At 44.2% G+C, this 24990-nt stretch overlaps 2 protein-coding genes across 2 annotated transcripts; both read right to left on the minus strand.

Annotated features, from left to right (window-relative positions):
- Positions 1-10221: 10221 nt before the first annotated feature.
- LOC102721766 (protein ENDOSPERM DEFECTIVE 1-like) lies at positions 10222-13518 on the minus strand. The gene is made up of 6 exons (XM_006661017.3): positions 12508-13518; positions 12272-12391; positions 11641-11757; positions 11465-11554; positions 10701-10808; positions 10222-10623 (listed from the first exon to the last, which is right to left on the minus strand). Exons 1-6 carry the CDS (start codon positions 13516-13518, stop codon positions 10561-10563), a joined length of 1509 nt encoding a protein of 502 aa, XP_006661080.2. The 3' UTR covers positions 10222-10560.
- Positions 13519-15584: 2066 nt separating this feature from the next.
- Positions 15585-24052, minus strand: LOC102700551 (sodium/hydrogen exchanger 6-like). Its single transcript, XM_040527553.1, has 22 exons — positions 23667-24052; positions 22184-22235; positions 21972-22031; positions 21821-21845; positions 21661-21746; positions 21470-21581; positions 20293-20355; positions 20181-20200; positions 20005-20102; positions 19487-19515; positions 19010-19041; positions 18864-18911; positions 18729-18789; positions 18531-18628; positions 18373-18448; positions 18261-18280; positions 17722-17819; positions 17524-17633; positions 17022-17099; positions 16615-16712; positions 16455-16534; positions 15585-16070 (listed from the first exon to the last, which is right to left on the minus strand). The coding sequence occupies exons 1-22, from the start codon at positions 23878-23880 to the stop codon at positions 16027-16029; spliced, it is 1602 nt and encodes a 533-aa protein (XP_040383487.1). The 5' UTR covers positions 23881-24052; the 3' UTR covers positions 15585-16026.
- Between the last annotated feature and the right edge of the window lie 938 nt (positions 24053-24990).

Raw genomic sequence — 24990 nt, forward strand, 5'->3', positions numbered from 1 at the left:
CATGCGTGCCTTGGGCGTTGCCGTCGCCCCCGCCTCTCCATCGCCGCTCTCCGCCGGCGCCGCTCGTTCCTGCCGTTCGCCGCACCGCCGCGCTCGTCACGCCGTCGTTGCCTCCCCGAGCCGCCCGGCGTCCCCATCGTGCCGCCGCGGTGCGACGCATCTGCTGCCGGCCGCCGGCCTCCGTCCCGCGCTGTTGCCGCCGGTCACGTCGTCGCCGCCGCGTCCGCCGTCGTCGCCACCGCCGCGTCGCGCGGCCGCCGTGTCGCCTGAGTCATTCGCCGTCGGCCACGCTCTCCTCTCCCCCCTCTCTGTTTCCCTCTCGCCGACTGACGGGTCCCACCCGTCAGCCGCCACCGCGCCCCTCCTCCCTCTCTCCTCCCGTGGGACCCAGCTGTCAGCCTCTCATCCTCCCCTCTCTCCCACCGACAGGTGGCCCCCACCCGTCAGCGCCTCCTCTCTCCTCACTGACGTCAGCAGCCCCATTAATTGCGCAATAATTGATTTCGGACTTTTCTGTTTAGCTAAAAACCCAGAAAACTTCTAAAATTCATAAGTAATTCATCTAGTCTCCATTTAGGTCCATTCAAATTTTATTAAATTCATAAAATTGTCAAGAATCCATTAAAAATGCTTTCTTTTGCTGTTTCAGTAGAGTTTGTGCCTGTTTTATTTATTTTTGTGCTTTGTCGCTTAGATTCGGACCCCGCCGAAGAGCCGGTTTACTTCGAGATCGTCGCCGAAGTTCCCCAGGGGCCAGAGCAAAGCAAGTGGCACTCATCTTTGATCATATTGAACCCATTATTGCAAATTTCCCGCTTTCTTTATTCAAACATGCATTGTTTCAACCAAAGTATTTACTGTATTTATTTTTTCGGGTAAACCTTATTATTATGCCGTTGTTTATCCAACTTTATTCATTGCTAGACCAGGGGTAACTTGATTCGAGTTAGGCCTAGGTTTATGCTTAGCCGTACTTAGAACAAGTAGCTCATGGGATCACCTTTAATCATGCTTAGTTCTGAATAGTGGTAATATTGATTCATTACCCGGTTCGGGTTAATGTCAACTAAAATATTGATGATGGTGGGCTGTGGGTGCATGGTTTTGAGAGTCGCACGCATGGCAATTAAGGACCGGTTCACGGGAAACCCTGAAAGTAATTAAGTGCTAACCACATGCCGAAATGGGTAAGGTGGGATTCGAAACATGACTTCGAACTATTTGACATACCGAGGCAAGGGTAGGCGTGATGGAGTATGGACGGGCAATCGTGGTGTAACGAAAGCCTCTGCTGCTTCCGGATCTACCAAGGCACAAGAGGGGACTGCCCGACTTGGTGTAAAGGAGGGGGTGAAATCTGAAGTGTGGTGCGATTAAATAGGGAGGGTTATGTGACGGGTCCTATCACGGTCTCTTTTCCGGTATACCATGGTGGTATGTCGGCGCACGTTCAAGTGTAGTGGAGTCGTGTCTTGTGGGTATAGTAGTGCACCTCTGATCAGAGTATAACCTATTCGAATAGCCGTGCCCACGGTTACAGGCGAGCTCCCAGCTTCACTGTGATTAGCGAACCTTTAATAACTTGAGTAAACTAGTTTGCACTCGGGACTACTGCAACGTGGTGTAACGTTGAGTGGTGGTTGGGCCTGTTGCAACGTGGTGTAACGTTGGACAGTGTTGTGGTATTTTACAACTGTTATTTATTTATCCTTTACTGTATTCAATTATCTTTATTCTTTTTAATCTCTGTTAATTGTTTAACTGCTGCTTTATTGCAACTAACCCTAGCCTGCCCTTGTTAATCCCTATGCATCATTTATTGCCCCCTTGTCCGTGTCACTTGTTGAGTACGGTGGTTTGTAGTCAGCCATGCCCAACTTTTTCCCCCTTCAGAGCTAGAAGTTGAGTCCGATGGAGGTGCCTCTCAGGAGTGAGCTGATCTTCCGTCGAAGCTTTGCCTGTGGACTGGAGCCGTACCCACTGGAGCCAGTCTACCTTTTTCTTTCCGCTGCATTTCCGTTAGAATAAGTGTTATTTTCAGTTGTTTCTAAGAACGATGGTTATGTAATCAACATTGTCTTTTTTGTACCCTGGCTGGTCCTGGACACGGATTTAATACACAATTAAGTTCAGAAATTCGTGTGAGGAATTTCTGGGCGTGACAGGAGTAGCGCAATAGCGAGGGGAGGGCGCAGAGGCGCTAGCGCGGGCAAGGCGCGACAGAGGCCGTGAGTGCGCAGGCGAGGCGACGAGGGAGGAATAAGCGGCGACCTCGACGGTGGCGCGCGGGAAATCAGTGTCGGCCGAGAGGCAAGGCGACGAGACGACGACCGGAGAGCGCACGCGGCGAGGGCGACATGGCGGCAAACGCGCAGGCGTGTGCGGCGGTGACGGAGAGGCGTGGGCATGAGGGCACGGCGCGCCAAATCGGCGGCGCGGATGGTGACGGCAGCGTGGCACGGCCGGCTCGGATGCGCGGCGCGGCTACCAACACAGGCGAGCGGCTGGCGGAACGTGACGCCGTGCGGCGACGTGCGGGCGCACACGAGCATAGGCGCCGACTGGAGGAAGGGGACGGGCCTGACAGGTGGGCCCCACTTATCGGTGACCCGAGGAAGGGGGAGGTGACTCGGACCTCGGGCACGGGTGGTAGTGGGCTAGCCCAGCGGGAGGGAGGGTGAAGAGAGAGGAGAACGAGCGGCTGAAATGGGCCGGCCCACACGGCGGGAGAGGAGGAGGAGAGGAGGGAGAGGAGGCCGGAAGGGAGGAGTTGGGCCGGACGAGGTGGGCCGAGAGAGAGGGAAAGGAGGAGGAGTGGGCCGATGTCACGCCCAGAAATTTACACCAAATTTCTGAACAATAGCATGTATTAAATCTCGGTCCAGGCATCAGCCCGAGTACACACTATGACAAATTAATACCCAGTTGCACGTCTTAAAAACAAATAAAAACAATTATCTATCGAAATGCAACGGAAAGAGGAAAACAAGACTAGACCATCTAATCTTCAGCTTCAGCTGGTGATGACGGCTCCACACCACAGGCACTCTTGACGGCGGACTGAACCTTACTTCAACCTTCGGAACAACCTTCTGACTCAGGCTCTGGCACTTGCTCTGGTGGGGGAAAAATTAAGCAAGGCTGAGTACAAACCACCGTACTCAACAAGTAACACCCAAGAGAGGAAGAATAATGAATGCAACAGGGTATCAAGGATAGGCTAAGGTTAACTTGCACAAAAGCTGCAGTAATTTAGCAAAACAGTAAATAAAATAGACCGAAATAAAAGTAAAGTAAACATTTAAAATAATCATCCACTGTCCAACGTTACACCACGTTGCAACAGGCCCAAACCACTATCGAACGTTACACCACGTAGCGACAGGGTCAACCCTCTGCCCAACGATAAACCACGTTGCGCAGGGTCAAACCAGTTCCAAGATTAATAAAATTATTAAAGGGGTTCAACTAATCCCAGTGAGTCTGTCAGTTCGCCCAATAACCGCGGGCACGGCTATTCGAATAGTTTTACTCTGCAGAGGTGTACAACTTTACCCACAAGACATGACTGCCAAGCATGTTACCATGCCCCAACGTATCACCACGATACCTCAGTACGGAAACCATGATAAGACCTTTCACCTAACCCTCCCTAGACAATCGCACCACACTTCAGGTTTCACCCCCTCCTTTACACCAAGTCGGGCAGTCCCCTCTTGTGCCTTGCTAGATCCGGAAGCAGGAGAAGCTTTCGTTACACCACGATTGCCCGTCCATACTCCATCACGCCTACCCTTGCCTGGGTACGTCGAATAGGGACAAGCTAGATTACGAGTCTCACCGTTGCCCATTCTGGCTTGTGGTTAGTACGTGTAAGACTTTCAGGGTTTCCTGAGAACCGGTCCTTAATTGCCATGGGCACGACTCTCAAAACCATGCACCCACAGCCCACCATAAGCAATATTTTAGTTGTATTAATCCATCTCGGGAAATGAATAATGATAACAACCATTGAAGGTGTACCAAAGTGCAACAATAATTAAATAATAATTGGTGAGCTAGTTGAACTAAGCATGGCTAAGCATTGACTAACCCTAATTCTAGTCAAATTAACCCTGGGATGACAATAATAATGAATGGGGATCAACGGATATATTGGTAAATTCCCAATAGATAAATACAATAAATAGATTTGCATAAAACAATGCATGTTTGAATGTAAAAGCGGGGGATTTTATAAACATAGGTTCAATATGATCAAAGAAGGGTGCCACTTGCCTTGCTTAGACCTACGAGGAACTTCGGCGATGACTTCGGGAGCGAACGGCGCTGCGACGGGGTCAAAACCTACGACAAACAAGGCAAAACAAACAAAACAGGCTATAAAACTACTGAAACAGAGAAAGAAACTATTTTTAATGGATTCTTGGCATTTTTCTGGATTTAATGAAACTTGAATGGACCTAAACGGAGACTAGATGAATTACTTATGAATTTTAGAAGTTTTCTGGGTTTTTAAACTAAACAAGAAAACCTTATTGATTTATTGCGCAATTAATTGGAGGGATGACGTCGGCACAGGAGTGAGAGGAGGCTGACGGCTGGGGCCCATTTGTCAGTGGGAGAGAGGAGAGATTGAGGGGATGACACGTGGGCCGATCTGTCGATGGGGCTTGCTGACAAGCAGACCCCACCGGTCAGCGAGTCAAAGCAGAGGAGAGGGAGGGGACTGCTTGGCCGAGCCGAGTGGCGCGCGGGCTCGGGCAGCGGGGAGGCGGTGATGCGGTGGTGGCGGACGGCGGCGAAGGCCGGCGATGGGGACAGGGACCGACGACGACGGCGCGACAGGAGGGCGACGGCGCTCCGGCGTCGGCAAGGTCGCGTCGGCGACGGCGAGGCGAGGGTAACGACGGGCGGAGGGGCGACGGTGACGTCTGGGGCATGCACACGCGTGGCGGCGGCGGCGACCTCAGCGACATCGTGCGGAGGGAAAAAGAGAGGGAAGGGGGACGGCGGTGCACGGCGAGGCGCGGCAGCGGCGCAGCACGATGGTGCCGGCGCTGTGGCAAGCAGAGGAGGTTGGACGGACGCAGCGCAGCGGCGCGAGCGCGAGGGCGACGCGGCAACGGGCGACGCATCGTGGGTACTCGGCTTGTGCCGTGGCGGTGAGGGATGCAGGCAGAGGAGGGCGGCGGCATCCGGCGCGGAGGGCGGCGAAGGACGGCGGTCCCGCGGCGGCGATGGCGAGGCGATGGAGACGGCCCCGAGAGGGTGCGTCGGCGGCGGCAAACGGCGCGCGCGCGACGGCGACACATCCGTCGACGACGGCGGCCGAAGTGAAAAAGAGGGAGGAAGAGAGAAAGGGAGAGGCTCACCGGTGATGAGAACGGCGGCAACGGGTCGGCGTGGAAGAGGCGGAGGTGGCGTGCGGCTCGGAGCGGCGGCGTGCGACGGAATCGGGTGGCGGCGGCATCGGCCGAGCGGCACGACGTCGAGCAACCAAGGCGAGCCGGAGGGGGGGGCGAGCGGCGGACGAGGGTTGGATTTTATAGGGAGCCGATGTGGCGGCGGCACGCTTAGGGCGGAGCGGTGGTTAGCGTGGCCGGGTGGACGCGGTGCGGCGAAAGCGGGAGGTGGTTGGCGGCGGCGCGGGTCATGGCCGGGAAAAGCGGCACAGTGGCTGCGCGCGGCCGGTGCAGGACGAGGGCGGGGCAAGGTGGCACGGCGGGGGCAAGCGGGCGGCGCGGATTGCGGCTGGTGATGACGCCCGGCAGTTGCAGCGCAGCCGTTGGGCCGGCACGGGCGGAGAGGCGGCTCGACCGACGACGCGGCGGCACGGGCGAGCACAACTAGCGCGGCGAGGGGCAAGACAGCCGTGGCGAGTGGGCATGGAGCGTTGGTGAGGCGCTGCCGGGGCGAGCGAAACACGAGGGCGCGGCGGTTGCGCAAGACGCGGGCGACGGCGGCGCAACATGGGCAGTCGGCTCACGGTGCGGCGGGCGTGACCGAGATGGTGCAGTGCAGAGAGGCGAGCGCGAGCGCGGGATGAGGCAGCAGCCTCGGCGAGGGCAAGACTAGCGCGGCGGCGAGGCGACAAGGCGGCGCAGCGACTTGCGCGTGCAGAGGCGAGCAAAGGCAAAGAGGGACCGGCGGTGGCCAGGGACACGCGGCAGCGGCCAAGCGGCGACGGTGCGCTAGCGGGCTCGGGCGGCGGGGACGTGGCGCGACAGCGACGAGCGCGTGCGGTGCCAAAGCGCGGGTGCGAGGGCGCGGCGGCAGCGGCCACGGTGACGGCGAGGTGGCAAGGCGCGGCGCAGGCGCGAGCACGGCAAGGCGGCGGGGACGCGGCGCGACTGAGCGGATGCGGCGCACGGCGTAGCTAGCAGCACGCGACGCGGTGGCGAGGGCCATGCCGAGGCGGTGCAGCGAGACGGGGGCGGCGAGGATGCGAAGGACGGCGGCCAGCGGCTCACAGCGACAGCGGCAGCGACGCCGACGCGCGGCGTGGCTGTCGCGCGCGCGAGCGGGCGGACAGAGGAGGGAGACGCCTCCGATAGGTGGGGTCCACCTGTCGGCGACCAGGAGACGGGGAGGTGAGCTGGACTTCGGGGCGCTAGTGGGCGATGGCCTATGGGCCGGCCCAGCGGGAGGGAAGGGAGGAGAGGAGGGAGAGCAGGCCGGAAGGGAGATGTGGGCCGGCACTGTTGGGCCGAGAGAAGAGGGAAAAATGAGGAGTGGGCCGAGGGAGGTGATGCAGACTTTGAGCGCCGGTTGTGACACGACTCGGGAAATTGCAGACGGTACACGCATTCACACGACAGAACCAAATCATGCACGAATTAGAGAATCGTACGATGAATCGAATCCGGAACGCAAAACCGTGCACTGTTAGCGGAACGACGACAAGATTGAACGACCCGTTAAATTGAGATTGAACGACTCGCTAAACTAGAACTAAACGACTTTAACGTAAAATCAATCTACGCTTACGAAATTGAATTCCGCACCGTAGATCAATCTCACGCTAGCTAATAGATTGGAAAACCTAAGCAATTACACGGTAGATTAACGATAGATTGATTTGCATGAATAAAACGTATGCAAACCTGAGGTTTGGTGGAGAGATCAGCGACGGATTGCGGTTGTTCCTCGCTGTTAGGCTAGAGAACCTGAACAATTAAACGGTAGATTAATTTAGATTGATTCGCAAGAATAAAATATATGCGAACCTGAGATTCGGCGGAATAGATCGGATTGGGCTGCTGCAAAAACAGGGAGCAACCAGTGTGCTGAACAGAGGTGGCGCTTGACAGGAGCAGCGGCTCGGCTAGCGCAGGGCAAGGCAAAAACCCGTGTGAAAAGAGCGTTTCGCACGCCTGTGGGGGCTGGTGGCAGGGGCAGCTAGCAGCAGCGGCAGGGGTGACGAATTTTCAGAGGAATTGGCCAGCGGCTGTTTGCTGTTCGGCAAGGGCACAACAAGATCGTGCAGCAAGGATGATCGGCCGAGGAGATGGGCAGCAGGGGCACAGCAAGGCTTCGGCGCACGGGAGAGAAACGAAAGGGAAAAAGGCGAGGCCCAGGGGGTATTTATAGGGGGAAGCTAGAGATAGATCTTGTTACCCATCTCCTATTAACAAGGAATAGATAATGTTTCAAGGGGATAAGATTTAGACTTCTAATTAATTGGAATTGATTTTTTGGTGGAGATAGAGATGAGGCTGCATGGCTTGGAGAGGAGGAGGAGAGGATCGTACAGGGAGAGGAGGAGGAGAGGATCGGCCAAGAGGAAAAAGGGAAAAGAGAAAAAGAAAAGGGAAAAAGGAAAAAAGAAGGAGGGAAAAAAAAAGAAATTGCCTCCAATTTTGCCGATTTTTATTAAGTTTATTAGACCAAATTTTATTGACTGCAGTTCAAATATAAATCCTGTTAATCATTTAAAATGCTTTCGGGACATTTTAGAATATCCGAAAAGCTTCCAATTAATTAAATTAATTTATTACACTGAGTTTTCTCCTGAACTTTAATTAACAAATTATTTTTAATGCATTATTTATTTAATTCTTGGCTTGGGTAAAACTCAGGGCGTGACAGCCGAGGGAGGTGATGTGGACTTCGAGCGTGGGTTGAGCCGTGGCTCGGGAAAAGCGCGAACAAAACACGCACTCGCAAAACGGAACTAAAACGTGCACCAATTAGAGATTCGCATGACGAATTAGATCCGAAACGTGAAACCGTGGACTGTTAGCGGAACAACGACAAGAGTTAACGACCCATTAAATTGAGATTTAACGACTCGCTAAATAGAGATCTTATGACTTTAACGTAAAACCAATCTACGTGTACGAAATTAAAGTCCGCACTATAGATCAATCTCACGATAGCTAATTAGATTAGAAAACCTAAACAATTAAACGGTAGATTAATTTAGATTGATTCGCAAGAATAAAATATATGCGAACCTGAAGATCGGTGACAGATTAGATCGGCTTTTGCTGCTGCGAATAGGGATGCAGCAGGGCTGCTAGCGGCTTGTTGTGCAGCTGCTGGATAGGGGGGCAACACAGCTGTAGTGGAGGTGCAAGAGGCGGCTGGAGGTGAACGGGAGAGGGGGACGGGGAAAAGAGGAAGGCTCTAGGGCGTATTTATAGGGGAGAGCTAGAGATAAATCTAGTTATCTATCCCCTATTAAAAAGGAATAGATAGAGGTTAAAAGGGGATAAAATTTAGAGTCCTAATTGATTGGGAATTAGTTTGTTTGTACCGTGAGGGGAGGAGACGGCACGGTGAGGGTGGGAAATAGGATGTGCAGCAGGGGGGTAAGGGGCGCACGAAACAGGGGGAGGTGGAGGAGATGTGCGATCCAGGGAAGTTGGGGGTGGAGATCGCACAAGGAAGAGAGGGCAGGGAGGAGTTCGGCCAGGGAGGAAAAAAGGAAAAGAGAAAAAGAAAAGGGAAAAGGGAGAAAGAAATGAGGGAAAAAGGAATGAGGAAAAAAAAAATGTCTCTAATTTTGCCGATTTTTATTAAGTTTATTTAAATAAATTTTATTGACTGCAATTTAAATTTAAATCTGGTTAATCATTTAAAATGCTTTCGGGATATTTTAGAACATTCCAAAAAGCTTCCAATTAATTAAATTAATTTACACTAGGCTTTCTCTTGAACTTCAATTAACAAATTATTTTTAATATATTATTTAACTATTTCTTTGCTAGGGTAAAACTCACAGCGTGACAAGCTCAATGTGCTATGCTGGTTTTGCTTGGCCTGGGAGAAGAGAGAGAGCAGAGATGGAGAACAGCTTGAAAGTGAAATACTTTTGCAAGTTACCTGCTGTTTGATCGGAAAAAATGGACTGCTCAACATTGGTCGAAGTTATAACATTGATAAAAAAGATGGTCAAATATGCAATTCACTCGTACATAAATCGGAGAAAAAGTTTATGTTAACATTGGCTAATTGCTTCTAATTAGGACTCCCTCCAACCTGGAATACAAGGATTCTTAAAGCTGGGCACGTGCGATAAGAGAGTGAGTAGAATCAAATTTGAAAATATTCTAAATTGTTAATAAAAGATATTTGGTAAGAAACTTTACTGGTGGAAGTTTATCATTCGTTGAAAAACAAAATATATGTGTAGATTTTTTGTATTTTGAACAAATTTTAAATGCTCAAAATTGTTATATATTTTTTCGGAGACAAAATTGTTATATTTTAGGATAGGGTGAGTAGTGCAGTTGGGATTGGACTCAATCTATGTAATTATCCAATCTGACCCTTCTAAACTCTGGTTATACCTTTTGCCACGTGGAAAATCGAATATTGTCCTCTAGTGTAGAGGCAGATATTGCAATACAGAATCCCAATCGTGCAACTCAAAATGATAACTTGGCACGTTTTATCTACTTATGGCGATAAGAGTAAATGATTTTGTTTCATATTTTCCGAAAGCAAGGATCACAGAAGCTTGCTGAAGCTTGTTTTTCTAATGATAATCGAAGAAAAAATCTGCCCTTGCAAATTGTTGACTCGTGCTTTAATTAATATCTCTAGCTGCTACAATCAAACTTCAAATAAACTTAATTTCAGGTTTGGGTGATTCTGCAATTCTCCCTTGCCATATTTTTGCGCAAAGATCAATCTATTACTCTCGCCTACGCAATAACAATGACTCATGGATCAAATAAATTGGCAATACATCTTTCTTCTAACAAAGCCATCTCTGAAATTTTCCGGAAGCAAATAAAGTTAAAAATTATTTGACCAGAGTATATATACAACAAAGAATGCACAAAATTTTGATTTGCAGAACCACAATTCTGACAGTTCTTTCAATCACAACAAGAAGATGCTTCTATGATAACAGAAACGAATGACCCAACAACACAAAACAACATATGTACCGCAAAGAATCGCCGATTCCTAGTCTGCAGAAGGATGCTTCTGCGTTGTATGATCAGGCCACCTATCTTTCACTTCCAGTGGTGCCGAGCACAATTTGTGTTCTGCCTGCCTGTCAAACAAATGAGTTGGTGCCGTGTTTGTTTATAAACTCCTATTTCATGTTGCTTCTATTTGCTGTTTCAGTTGCATGAGTTGGCTCCTCAAGCTGTACTCTCTCATCTACATAGTTCAAAATCATCAGTGCGTCAGGTAGGTATTTCACCGAACGTCACCCAAAAACTATGATCCAAAAATACCTGCATATGCTGAGCTTGATATAGGAGATTTCCACACTCCTCAATCAAAGATCTTTCACTAGCAATAACTTGAGCAAGCTTAGCAGCCACGTCATCAACTTCCTGAACCTACAAAGAGAGTATTTGCATCAATGGAACAAAAGAATCATAATATCAGTGAAGTTCCTAATTGCAACTTTATCGGTGAAATTTATGGACTGTCCTACTTTCTATTGCATTAACTCCCAGGAGTCGCACCAATAACTTAGCCTGTGGCATTATGAACTCCTAACAGGTTGAGTCACACCAATGACTCAGGTCTTTTTACTTTGGACAGATCTTTTTTATTATATGTCTGGAAAGAAAATGAATTATTTATTAACTTCATCACTAGGAATCGACTCGTCTAGGCAAATTTCATACCCCACACAAAACTCATATTGCTGATAAATTAAACACAAAAATTGAGCTTTGATGAAATATATGCATTAAGCTTTCATGCCTTCATCCTTGAATTTTTGCAAGGGATCATATTTAGTTCATAAGGTCCTCCCCCAACTTCCCACTATATATCAAGTGCAGTCGAGTTGTGTACCTGTTTTAGTACCATATTTTAAACACAAAATGGGTGTAGTTGACTGACCATATAAAATGAAGTAATTTATGGATCTGTTTTAATCCATGGCATTCACTGGACCCAACACAAACTCATAGAGCTTTTGGCATTTACTTCTGGTTGGTATATTTCTCAGCATGCATGCATTCTAGACCATATAGTTTCTCACCTTTGGTAGAAAAGTTTGAACACAAGGAGACAGTGGTTCCAGCAGTTGTACAGCAGAGTTGAGAACTTCTGTGATTTCCTCGCTATTTGCCTGCAAACAATTCCAGAGGAATTTTCTTATATAATGCAATGCTTAATCTGTAGAAGTAGTGTTGGATAGATAAAACAAGACCATACCCTAACATTCCCAATGACAGGTAGTCTTAGTGAAGCATTATACAGCGCTGATGTTACCCCAGTAAGACAGCTTGAATGATCTCCTTCCAGATCACACCACTGATCTAGGTACGGTACCTGAAAGTTTGACCAGAAAAGAAAATTTAATAGGTCTAATATGATAAATCTGCTACCATAACAATACAATCAGTTGTATAGGTCTTCTCTCTTTTCCTATAACTGTACAATACCCAGCACACGCTACACTACGCACTGCACTGAACCTAAAAACAAAAGGGGCCCAACAGGTTAAGCTTTTTAAAAACATGTTTTCTTTTTCTTAAAAAGAGTTCATAGATTAAACTAGTAACACCTACCTATATCCCAGTGGGTTGATCTAGATTTCGACAAAAAAAATATGGATCCAATTTAGTGAGTTTCATAGAATGACCACTGAGATGTTGGAACAAAATAACACTACCCCCTGTCACGTGAGTCGTAAATTAGTTGATACATCATGTGATATATCAAATTCACAACTTCTGCGGATCAAAATCTACATTCATGCATTTTATTTGGGACCAATTATTACAAAACACGCTCCATAGCAATTCAAATTTCAGAAAACTAAAGGCGCTCAATTTTGCTATACCTGATCATCAACAACGGAGCATAATGTCTGCTCCCTCCTGATCCTCTCCACCTCCACCCTCTTCTCAGTGACAGATTCCCGCAGCCCAGTGATCCTCTCCGCAAGCCCGAAGAGGGATTTCTTCACCATCCAAGAGAAGAAGAAACATCATCATCAGTATATTAATTGGCACTCAAAATTCCGTAATCACGAGGTTCAGTTCAGCAAAACAAGGCACTCGCGAATGAAACCCTCACCTGTGCTGCAGAGGTCTTGGCCCTGGCCACGGCCGCTGCCCGAGCGTTCAAGAACCTGTACTGGATGTGGCAGTTGTCCAGCATCCGGAGCTGGTGCACGTCCTCCTGCTTCCCGGGGACCTTTCTCCCTCCAATTACTGCCGCCTTCTTCGATTCGGCTCCCTTCACCCCATGCGGCTGTGGCGGTCTCTTTGCACTGACCACCTTCCCCGACGGCGCTGGGCAACCCGACAGGGCCGAATTGAGGGAGCGGTAGCACAGCGGGTTGGACGCCCTCGCTGACGCACCAGATTCAGGCACCGACGAGCGGAGCTCCGACGACAGGCGACCCACACGGCAGGACGCTGGGCCGAGCAGCGGCGGGCTCTCGCAGGGCGCGGCGGGCAGCGCGATCCCATCGACCTCGGAGAAGTCGGTGAAGGTGGACGCCGTGTCGGACGAGCAGCACGACGCGGCGTCATCCGCAGCGGAGGCGGCCGCGGAGGAGGACGGGCAGGAGGCGGCCCGCGCGGGCGTCGGCAGGCGCGGGTACCCCCTCCGCGCGGTCGACACTCCCGCTGGCCCGCTCGTCGACCGTGGCAGGGGCCGTGGCGTCCCCGCAGCCGCCGAAGAGGCAGACACGGACGCGCGCGGGTTGGCAGCGGCCCCCCCACCAGCACCCCCCTCGTCGAACAGCTTCTGCACGGCGCGCCTCCGCGCCACCGTGGGCGGGGGGAGAGCCCCATGCGGGAGCAGCGGCGGCGGCGGGTGGTTCTCGTTGGCGAAAGGGGTGGCGGCGCGGGGGCGGTGGGCCCGCGGGGACGGGGTTGGGGAGGGGGTCCGCGAGGAGGAGGTGGAGAACCGCGGGGAGGAGGGGACGGGGCCCGGGGTGGAGAGGTACCTGGAGCTGACCTCCCTGGTCCGCCTGCGCGGGCGTCGCGCGGTCGCCGGGAGCGGCGGCGGCGGGGGAGGCAGGAGATCCGCTGCCGCCGGCATGTCCGTACTACGCGGCGAGGGCGCGGCGGCGGCCATGGGAGGCGGCGATCTAGCAGATCGGAACGAGAGAGAGAGAGAGAGAGGCGGATGAGAAGGAGAGGGGGATAAGGGGAAGTAGCCGTTGGGAGAGGAGAGAGAGTGAGAGGCGTAACGGCTAGTTTGGAGAGGAGAGAGAGGTGGATGGGTGGGTGGGTTTAACGGTAAAGGCGAGGGGGGCGGAGGGCAAAATGAGATTCCTACAAAAGTTAGAGATAAATAATATTACTCTGATTTTAGAGGTATTTTTAGCTATTTATTCGCATCCAATACACGAGATTGATTGCTATAGTATGGATGAACATTATATATACTACAGTGTTTAAAAACATAGTATTGTACCATAAGACTTATTTCGCGATATGTTTTTATAACTTTTCTGAAAATCCGAATTGGGCGAAGGGGGTGACATGGTGGGTCGGATCCCGCCGGGTTTTGTGAGTTGATGGGTGGCTTGATCTCTTCTCTCGTGTGTTCTTTTTTGTCAGTTGTGTCAGCCGGTTGGCGATGGCGGCGTCAATGAAGCAAAATGGGGAGATCTCTGGCGTTGTCAACGCTGACGGTTTGCTAGATCAAGCTACAAGACCCCTTCGAGAAAAGAAAGAACCCTCACGCACGTACAAATAATTCTCACGCACGTACAAATAATTCTAGAAATGGAGGTGGATACAGTATTCGAGATCTGAGATTGAAAGATTAAATGATTGTTTGAATTTTTATAGTTGTTATTGGAGGATATACAAGATTTAATTAGCTGGTTCAAGTGAAAATCTTATTTTTAGAAATGCGAGATTATAAATTTGTATATATTTTTTATTGTACGAAATGCTTTCAAACTTTCGATGGCGTGCTAGTAAAAATGTATGATCTCATCTGTTTGTTTCTTGTACGTGGTGTCTAAAAATACTTTCTTCATATGAAAATACAAACATTTATGTGTTTTTAGATATTAAGGTTGAAATGGAAAATAACTGTATAATTAGTTGGGATAATAAAATATATGAAGAAATTAAATACAATAAGGTTGTAAATAGTTGAGATTAGAAAGTAAATAGAGAAATAGTTGTATTTTAAAATAACTTTTAGTAGCTACTCCCTCCATCCCTAAATGTTTGACGCCGTTGACATATTTGACCGTTCGTCTTATTTAAAAAATTAATTAATTACTAATTATTTTTATATCATTTCGTGTATTGTTAAATATATTTTTATGCATATATATAACTTTATATATTTGACAAATTCTTTTGAATAAGACGAATGGTCAAACGCGTAGAAAAAAGTCAACGGCATCAAACATTTAGGGACGGAGGTAGTACGTTTTAAGACGGATAAACATTGGCTGCAGTACAAATTGGATGATAGATAAATATGGTTGCTTCCTGAGCTCCATTTTTTTCTAAAAAAAAAAGACTTTGTAGGTATGAAATTCTAATAAGCCTATTTCAAATCTATAGTTCTCAACTTTATAATATTTAACTAAATGTGTACTCTCTAATAATCATTCCACCGTTCAAAATCGAACAAAAGTCCTAAGCATGTGTTTTGAGCTTTATAGGATTTGCATATCTCTATTGTATTGTTTAAAAGCAGAGTTCGTCCATTCACCTTAGACAAAAAAAAAAAACACTGGTTCACAGAAACCTGAAAAAAAATAAGTGCTTTATTTTTGAAAAGCAATTTCTATACTCAGAATATTTTTTATGTTCTCCCGCGTGGATGAATCACCAGAAAACTCAAAAGTTCAGGGCATTTTTTGATTCATCAGTCAAGGGTTGCCAATAACTACACTAGGGGCCCAGCTGATATATGTCTGCCGTTACGGAGTACTACTCGTGTTCATTGTACATGTCATCATTATCTGACATGGTTTCATTTTATGGAGTACTAGTATATGTACTACTACATGTCATTATATGCCCGTAATGCGTTCATTGTCCATGTGATTATCTGAATGCAGCAGCCGGACAGCGGCAGACATTTTGAGTGTCACGAACATCGACACATTAAATGCAACAATCGTAATCGGAAATCATTCCCCGACAAGTTTTCAAACATGAATGGAATTAGTAGCAAGCCTCAATGATTACCAGTAACTGTAAAGCCAGCCGTCACTCGCACATGTGATGCTTTGGTTACTTTACAACATGTTTTTCCAAGCTGATTACAGTACGCTGCCAATGATCAGCTCTGGGTTATTACAATCAACCTAACATATGATAAGGGCTTTGGCTCAATTTTTTTCTCTTACAACCATTTTTTTTCTCTCATTCAGAGCTCTACCATACTAATCGAGGCCTATTATATATATACATGAAGCAGCATGCTTTCGTCATCCTCGATGAATCAAGTTTTGCGTTATGATCTGATCTCTATCCTACGGTATGCTCTGCGATATGCTACTCAACTAAGAGAAGTTGTATGCTTATCCGGACGATTCCGATCACATACCATGCTATCATGCCCTAAAGTGTCGTGTATAAGAATGTCAGGTCGGAGCTCAACCAGCTATTGATCATAGAATCCTCGTCTCTGGTTTTGCGGTTGTTCACCTATAACACAAAGAGAAGAGATCGAATAAACCGCAGGCAATGGAGAAGAAACTAAGTGGATAATACAAACTCTCCATATTTTTATGTATGACACCATTGACTTTTAGAATCACGTTTGACCATTCGTCTTATTCAAAATTTATATCCAAATATGCAAAATTATAATGCATAATTAAAGTTTCTATAATAATAAATCATATTATAACAAAATAATTAATAATTATATAATTTTTTTGAATAAGACGAATGGTCAAACGTGGATCTAAAAGTCAACGGCGTCATATAAAAAAATATGGAGGGAGTATAATACAACACATTTCAGACTAGGCAAATAAGACCGTTTGCAGTATCATGTGGACAATTGTAACAAAATAAGATACTTACCGAAATCATCATCATCATCAGTTTGACTGGTGAAAAATGGAGTCAGATAGTTCTTATCAAGGGCGGTAAACGACGTTGTGCTGTATGATCATTTCAAAGAGATAAGGATATTTTTTCAAGTTATGATGTGTAAATTACAAGCAAATGGAAACATAAGTACCTTTTGTGGAACTCCTTGAGTTTCATTCTTAATCCTCCTCCAGATGATGTACCTTCCTCATAAGTTGGGGGGATGTAACCATTGTTGTCATCATAATTCTGTGAATGGTGTCACAAAGAAATCTTTAGTCCTAAATCCTAATTACCTTTAAGACACCAGCAAATTATACAAAACCAAATAACCTAAGTCATGCAATGCCCTTACACGCAGTTAATCAACCAGAATATCATTTAATGAAACAGATGGGTAAAGAAAACAAGATAACAACCAAAGCCGCCACTTTCGATGATAACATACAGATTGCTTCTAGAAAATGGAACAATATTCTGTAGCACAGTTCCATCATAAGCCGAGAAAAAAAACTATAACCAGCCATTCAGAATTGTGAAAAATAAACCAACGCTTACTTCTATAGATGTGTTTTCATCACCAATTACATCCAAAGCTTCCAGCATGGTGCCTGTTGATCCTCCAATAAGAAGTACCTGCATGATTTCAAGTGATTGATTAGAGCTGTGAAGTTTACTTCCAATAATATTGCACTAGTCTTACTGATGCTAGAATAATCTCATTGTTAATTCTCGATTCAGGATGCCCATGTGTGGAACACCAAGAAAAAAAATGCACAGAATGCAAGTAGCACTTTGAATTTCCGCAAATGGTTTGAAAATTTTGGTTGCTCTATGGAACTAATTTTGTAGCCAGCAGCCACATCAAGAAGAAATTGCTATAAAAAGTACCATATGGACAGAGAAGTTAACCAACTAGCAGAAACAATTAGCAGAGTATATGTGCAATCATGATGCCATCTGAAGGAAGACCATAGAATAACAATGGCCTTACAATCAATAGCTTCATCATTTATTGAGCTAAAGTCAAAACAAAAGAAAATGGAAAATGTGCAGGTACCGTTAGAACAACAATAGCTGTGGTAGTTGTGAATATTGTCTTTCCATGTCCTCCAGGAAGTTCGTTAGCAGATTGGAGAGCAAGTGCAAAAGCCATGGCCCCTCTAAGCCCTATTTGTACAAATAAGATCTATTATCTTTAACTTTAATGAAGTATGAATCATATAAATTACCAGTTACAATGGCACACTGCACTCACCACTAAACCAAAGTGCTTTCTGATGCTTTAGAGGTATGCGTCGATTTTCTGGTCGTGACATGTTAACCAAGTATGCACAAGAAAAGACATTTACTGCCCTACAGAGTAAATAGCGTCTAAACTTATAAAAACATCACCAAGGTGAAAATTAATGTGTCAAAACTAAATACATAGAAATTACATAATAAATGCAAGCGAATAATTGTGATTCAATTATGTTCCTACAATGAGTCTTAACTTGGATCTGGTCAATATGACATTTCGAACATATTTTCTACATCTGATTCAACATAAATGCAGGCACAGTTTACTTTCAATTCAAGCATGTAGATAAATGATATAAGTTCTTGCGATATATATCTCATTTCTCTAAACTGTATCGAATGATCATAGATGCACCGCAATAAAGGATAGACCTTTCATATACATCCTACTGTTACATGCTTTTACCAGAAGACATAATTGTGCAAATCTAGACAATAATATGGCTTTGGCTGCCAATTAAGTATTATATTTGCATAAGGGGCTCATGACAGTACCTTGCAAGTATTATAAATATCTGATGTTAAGTCAAGGAACCAAACTTTCTACCAACCAGAGCAAAGGCCAAAATTGGTGATCTAGGAAAACGAAAAAGAAAGCTAAGGATACAATTGAGAAGAATATGAAGCCCACGTGAGACCAGCTATGTTCTTCCATGGCAATATCAAAGCCCATATAAATGAAGCTGAAAAGCGAATTTAGGAAGTGTTCATTATTAGCAAAGAGAATGTTTTTTTGTATTACTCAAATAAAGCTACTATGCTTACACAAATGTTTCCGCTAGAGATGACAGTAAGTGAAAGAAGGCAGAAACGAAGCGCTGCGAGTTGTTTGAGAGATTGGAATATGTATAGTGCTTCATAACCTGAGAAAAAATAGTAAGTGTGATTCCAAAAAATTTAACGGTGGTGCAAATATGCTTTCCATATAATACACTAATTTGCAATGTTGCATATTGTACATACCATCCCTGTGAATAGTATAGAAACAATTCCTGACAAGCCAAGTCCTTCTGCTAACATATACCTATAATTGATACAAAACTTTTTAAGGAAAAGAGTACAGAAAAAGGATACGGTGAAGTATACAAGTGTCCTTACGAGAAGTATGGGAAGAGAACAAAAAGGCAGCACTCCAAGTTTTGAAGACTGAAATAGTTAAACAACCCAGCAGGCTTAGTACTGGCAACATAAATCAATCATGACAAAATTTGTCAACTGAAAACAGGTAGCATGACATGACTTACTTGTCAATATCCAGCCCAGCATATTTAAATAGGTACAGAGTGGTCAAGGTTTCACAAGATCTAATAGTAAAATCATTCACAGTAAAACAAGCAATGGGAAAATGGGTGTATAATAGTACATAAATGTTGCAATTAGCACCATTTGAAAGAAAAAAAATGATGCAATTTACACAAAACTACTACAAGAAGGACCCAAAGGACTGATGACACAACAGACATAAGAAGGATTTTAACTAGTCAAAACAAACAGTTCAAAACATGACTACAAGGAGAAAAGGAATAACAAAATTCAGATTCTACCATGTTTTCTTTGCTGCTATTATCTAAGAGAACTTTTCTTGTGAAATTATTTAAAAGGATAAAGATTATGAATCATTTTATGAAGATACGATTCAATGCACACAGATCAATACTAAGTACTGAGTCTTTCATGTTTTGCAAACAGAGTTTTCAATGTAGAACCTAAGAAAAGGATATAAGAGCAGAGATAAATCCAACTCCAACACCTGTAATCAGACATATGCAATGGTTACATAAGCCAACTGATTGATAATGACTTAAAAACTACTAGATCAGTGCAAACTAGTAATGGAAAATATATTGCTGTCCATAAAATTTCAACCCTGAATTAGAGCAGATAATTATTTTTGGCATCTATGGTATAAAAATAAATTGAGGTATTTGATCGTCAGAATTTAGCTGCTCAAAAGGGAGAACTACGACTGAGCTTGCTAGAGCATTGAACCAACATGCTAATATGAAAATGTTGAATATTCATGTAATGCCGAAAAGTTATTATTGTACCCTGCTGCGCTGTTAGGTAGCATACAAATATTTGTAACATTATTCTTACCAATTCTAGTAAAATAGTTCTGTTATTGCTCTGGAATATATGATGTTAATTAGCTTGCGTATACAACAGAATTAATTTTAGAAGGCAATCACAATGTCAAATGTCCTTTAGATTTACTTGAGAATTTTGAGCTGTAGTGTACCTGATGACATTGAGCCAACAAAGGTCTCAAGGAACTGGAAAACCATCATAAAGAAGTTCTCCCCAGCTGCTGCTTGACTTCTGACTGATGACATTGTCCTGAAGAAATGAATAGATATAAGAAAGAAATGTATATGTTCAATGACCAATCCACAAGCCTCATCGAAAGAGGCAGACCTGTAAAGAGAAATCGCCATCTGCACTCTCCAGATAAGAAGATACACAAGTTAGTCATGAATACAAGCAAGTACTCACTACCATTGCATGCACTCGAGAAGTAAAAACAAACCGCATCGTTTAAAACAGATTCCCCAAAAACCAGAGCGTACAAGTTAACATCAGTGCCCAGCTCCTGCACAGAATAATTTCAGGAGTTGCATCATTAGTACAGATTCCCAACATCCACATAGCCACTCATCTTCCCACATTTTTTAACATGCCACATTTAAACAATGGAACATCTTTAAAACAAAATTAATTGGCTAAGGACAACACTATCAAAGTACATAAAAATGAATAGCAATTGGTGCATGACATAGTTTCAGTATGTTGCATGAAATATGCAGTAACTTTATCACAACAAAGTAATGATTGGTTTCCAAGTTCAAGACAAACGCTACCAAAAATATGGTGGGGAGCCTCTGGGAAACAAAACAATGTTATGATTTTAAAACATTTTTTATCAATTACCTGCAAATGAGGATTTACACTCCAGGAAGGTTGAATCTTTCCAGATAAAATTTGATCTCAGGTTAATCAATATTTATTGAGCATTGCAACCAGGTTACCATCTTAAAATTCAATTACATTAACAGCCATTTTTCACTCTAGCAGTGGGGCTTCATGCATAGCATGGTATGCCTCACTAATAGCTGCAATATAGACATCAGCACTACTAAGAAGTGAAGATGATCATTGATGCGTGTCTTTCAAGAATGAGAAAAAATAATTTTAAAACCTCTTCAAGCAACAGAGACAACCTGATTTATTGACTTGTTACATCCTCATTAAAATTTTCTTTTTTGTAATATAGTGTCCTTGTTGTGCAATCATAATGCAACAGCAATGTTCATAGGAAAATTATGTTCACAACAGTGTAGTGATATGTGCTTCTGGGCCTACTGATGCACAATTAGTTGGAAGTCAGGGCTAAGAATACTTTAAGTCTCCTTGTTAGTTAGGCATGCTTCCTTATAGATGTATTACGTGTTTTAGGATTAGGATAGGTTCCCCTGATATAGAGTTTTTCTCTTATTGGTAAAGTCAATGAATTCAATCCTAAAAAGCGAATATGTATGCAATTTCATTCATAAAAGATTAAGGCATCTCATACAAAGTTCTCGTTCCCAATCTATGTCTACATAATATCCTAAACCCTTATAACCAATCAACCATGCAAGGTAATATCCTGATTTGAACCATAAATATACATGTCAAAGATCGAGATATGTGGAAACACAAAGCACCTGGAATATTGATAACACAGTGACAGGATCGGTTGCAGATATAAGCGCACCAAACATGAGACACTCAACAAATGGAAGTTTGTACATTAGAAATGTCAGCCCACCAAGATAGCTGCAGTATGATAGAGGTTGACTAGTAAGATAACATACTTCAAACAAAATTAGAACAAAAAGAATTGTGAAGTTCTTACACAAGAACTCCTGTTACAACAGAAGCAATGAAGGTCCCAAGGATGGCAAAAGTTACAATGGCCCCAAAATTTGCAAAGAATGGTTTCTGTAAAAAAAAACAAATTATTTCAAGGAAAGAAGTTTAGATAATTTAAATTATTGCCATCATGAGGTACTTACTGGGGATAAGCTGAATCCTGATTGGGTGCATTGAAGTCAAGGAATCCATACTCAGACATTATGAAGCAGCATTTAAGAGAGGTAGTAAACAATCAAAGTTCATAACACCATGAGGAATTATGAGGTGTGAATTAGAAAAATAAAAGGATATAATATTATCGGAGGCAATAAGAACAAGAAGAAAAATTCGTCATGGAAGTTGAACCACATCCTACACATTGAAGGAAATAAGATAGGATCAATGGATAACATACTCGCATCGTGCATAAGATCCTGATAACAACAAACATGAAATAGATATGAAATAACTCTGAAATTTTGCATAACATATGCTCCATCATGAAAAAATCATTTGACACAAACCTAGTATTGGTCTCTGTATTTGAAATATTAGCAAGCCCACCAACAACTAGTCCTGTGACAGAATCATTAAAGTTCCATAGTTAAAAGAATGTCCACAGTGTGCATGAGCAAAATGAAGTTGATATTATGAATCTGGTATAAAGGAGATCATATGATAACTAAGAATATACAAAACAATTAGAGAACTCAATTTATTTTCATGTTGAAATTTTTACTCATGTAGCTGCGCTGGATTTGCAACAGCACACCTTCTATGCAAGCAAAACATGGATTGTAGTTGTTCACCTTGATCAAAGGATAACTACTCCTAAACAAGACATGTAAAGCAAGCATGTATCCACAAAATTGATTTGTTATTAAGAACTTCTGGTTTCATTCATATTTTATTTATGATTCTAATATTGACTTTCCTGAGAGTAACATAAAAGCAAGAGAAATAAGAAATTCCAACAAACTTCCATTTAAATTTCCATTTCTCAGACTTGAAACCTGCAGGGGTCACAGAAATGCATGACAGGTATATGCAACATTGCCACTTCTCCATACCATGAGGGAACAAGGTAAAACAGAAATCATGGAACAAGTTCCTAACCCCAAATGAACTATCTAAAAAATCAAGCAAAAAAATCTTACAGCACCATGTACATTTGAGGGAGAGAGGTCCTTAAATATATGTATGTATGTATTATTATTTTGCATTCCCATTCTCTTGGCATTACTTAAAAGGCAGCCAACTCAGCAAAAAAGCAGCAACAACCCAACAATAAACTACCATTATTCTATTGGGAAAGTATATTTTTATCCAATTCTTCTATTCCTTGTACCAGCTTAAGATCATATAAGGAAAGAGAGTTGAGCTACTCCCAATGTTCCTTTTTTACTTTCCAGTCACATTCATGCAACTTTATTTTTTCACATCAGAATAATTCAATAAAGTTATATTATTAGGGAAGTTTTTTCCTAGTGATATAATTTTCATGCAGCCAACATAGGACTGAACATATTAGTGATAAAACGTTTCTTTAAGGAAAAAAATTGACTTGTGCTGTGATGTCCTGTGCCATATAATTTAGCTAGTTAGGGCTAACTCCAGTAATAATATGATGCAATGATTACAAAGAATGTGTATCAAACTAAATGAGGTCCAAACGTAGAAAAATTGAGTGCTACCATGCAGCATCTCCAGAATGAACTATCTGAATTAACAGTATGGTTCCTGATAATTTCGCTGAAAGTTTCACCTAGGATTAAGTTTATTGTACAAAAGCTACAGCACTGGCAAAAATGGGGAAATGGATTATCTGCATTATTAGTGTAATTCCTGCTCATTTGCGCATTCACCTAGAATTAGCACTGAAATCCAAACCTGCACATAAACCGTTAATCACCACGACAAGCTACTCTAAACTACAAACGAAACGATCCTTGACAGCTAGGGTTTGCGAACCGCACACGATCAAGAGGTGGCATCGATGGCTCGTACCGATGAGGAGAGACGCGCTGGCCTCGGGGAGGTAGTAGAACCGGTGGCGGCGGAGGACGTGCCCGAGCACGAAGGAGAGCACGAGCATGGAGATCTGCAGCAGGATCCCCACCCCGGCCACCTGCTGCTCCTTCCCCGGCGGGGCGGGCGGGGGCGGGCTCGCCGCAAGGCCGGCCAGGGGCGCCGCGGACACCAGGCTCAGCTCCAGCGCCATCCCTGCGTCCCCCGCGGCGGTGGCGCGGCGGGATTCGCCGGCGGCGTGGTCGGTCGCAGTTGTCGCGGTCAATCGGGGGTACTTTTCCAGAAGCCTCGCGGAGGGGAAGCGTTGGGTTGCGGGGTTTGGTGGGGTCCCGGTTTCGGGAGGAGAATTTTTTTTTCTCTGTTTTTTTTTTTTTTTGAGGAGTGGGAGAATTTTCGCTCCTTCCCCCATCGGTTTTTTTCTGTGCAACGCTGTCGAGTCATCTTTTTCGCTTTTTTAATGAAAAAACAAAACGGCATTAGGGATGAAAATAACTGTGTGATGATGCAGAGATATGAATTATAAAAAAAATTTCTTATCTAGCATATGATTTTTTATGTGTTTATATATTTTTGTACATTTATCAATTATCCATAAGATATAAATGATTAGGTTGTATGTGTGGTTTTTGAAGAAGAGATGTAATTTACACTCTTGATGAATCATCCAAAGGATAAAAACAATTGGGGTGACATAAAGAGATACAATTTACACCCTTGATGTATCATACTAAGGGTAAAAACAATTGTAATGATGTGGATTAATTTACTGATGTATCATCCTAAGGTTAAAACAATTGAAGTGATGTGGCTTCATAAGAGATGAGAGAAGAGTGAATTGCATTCACTTTATAGAAAGTAGAGATTAGAAATGTTCGAAAACTATCACTCTTATTTCTATTTTCATATTTCTTTTGAAAATAGAAACAGAACGACAGTGACGAAAATGATATCGGCATCATGGAAATACTTGCTAAGTACCGAGAACGAGAGAGAAATGATAGTTTAGAGTTAGTAATTAGATGAGTTGATGGTCTGTGTACTGGTGCCATTTGGGCATACTACGGGTTTCGTGGACTTTTGAAATTTTTTGGCCCAATACGAAATTCTGATAAAATAGTCGAAAAAAAGGCATTATCATTTCCGGGCAATTTTATTGTTTTCATTTCTATTTCCAAGAATTACTTTTACCGACTAAAACAGTTGGGGGAAAGCGGAAAGGGCAGCTGACACGGTTGGGATTTTCCGTATCGTTTTTAACCCTAAATGATATGTTTACCGGAGAAAGGTGAAAGAAGAAGACGTT

The sequence above is a fragment of the Oryza brachyantha genome, chromosome 9, assembly GCF_000231095.2.
Source record: "Oryza brachyantha chromosome 9, ObraRS2, whole genome shotgun sequence".
Classification (NCBI taxonomy): Eukaryota; Viridiplantae; Streptophyta; class Magnoliopsida; order Poales; family Poaceae; genus Oryza; species Oryza brachyantha.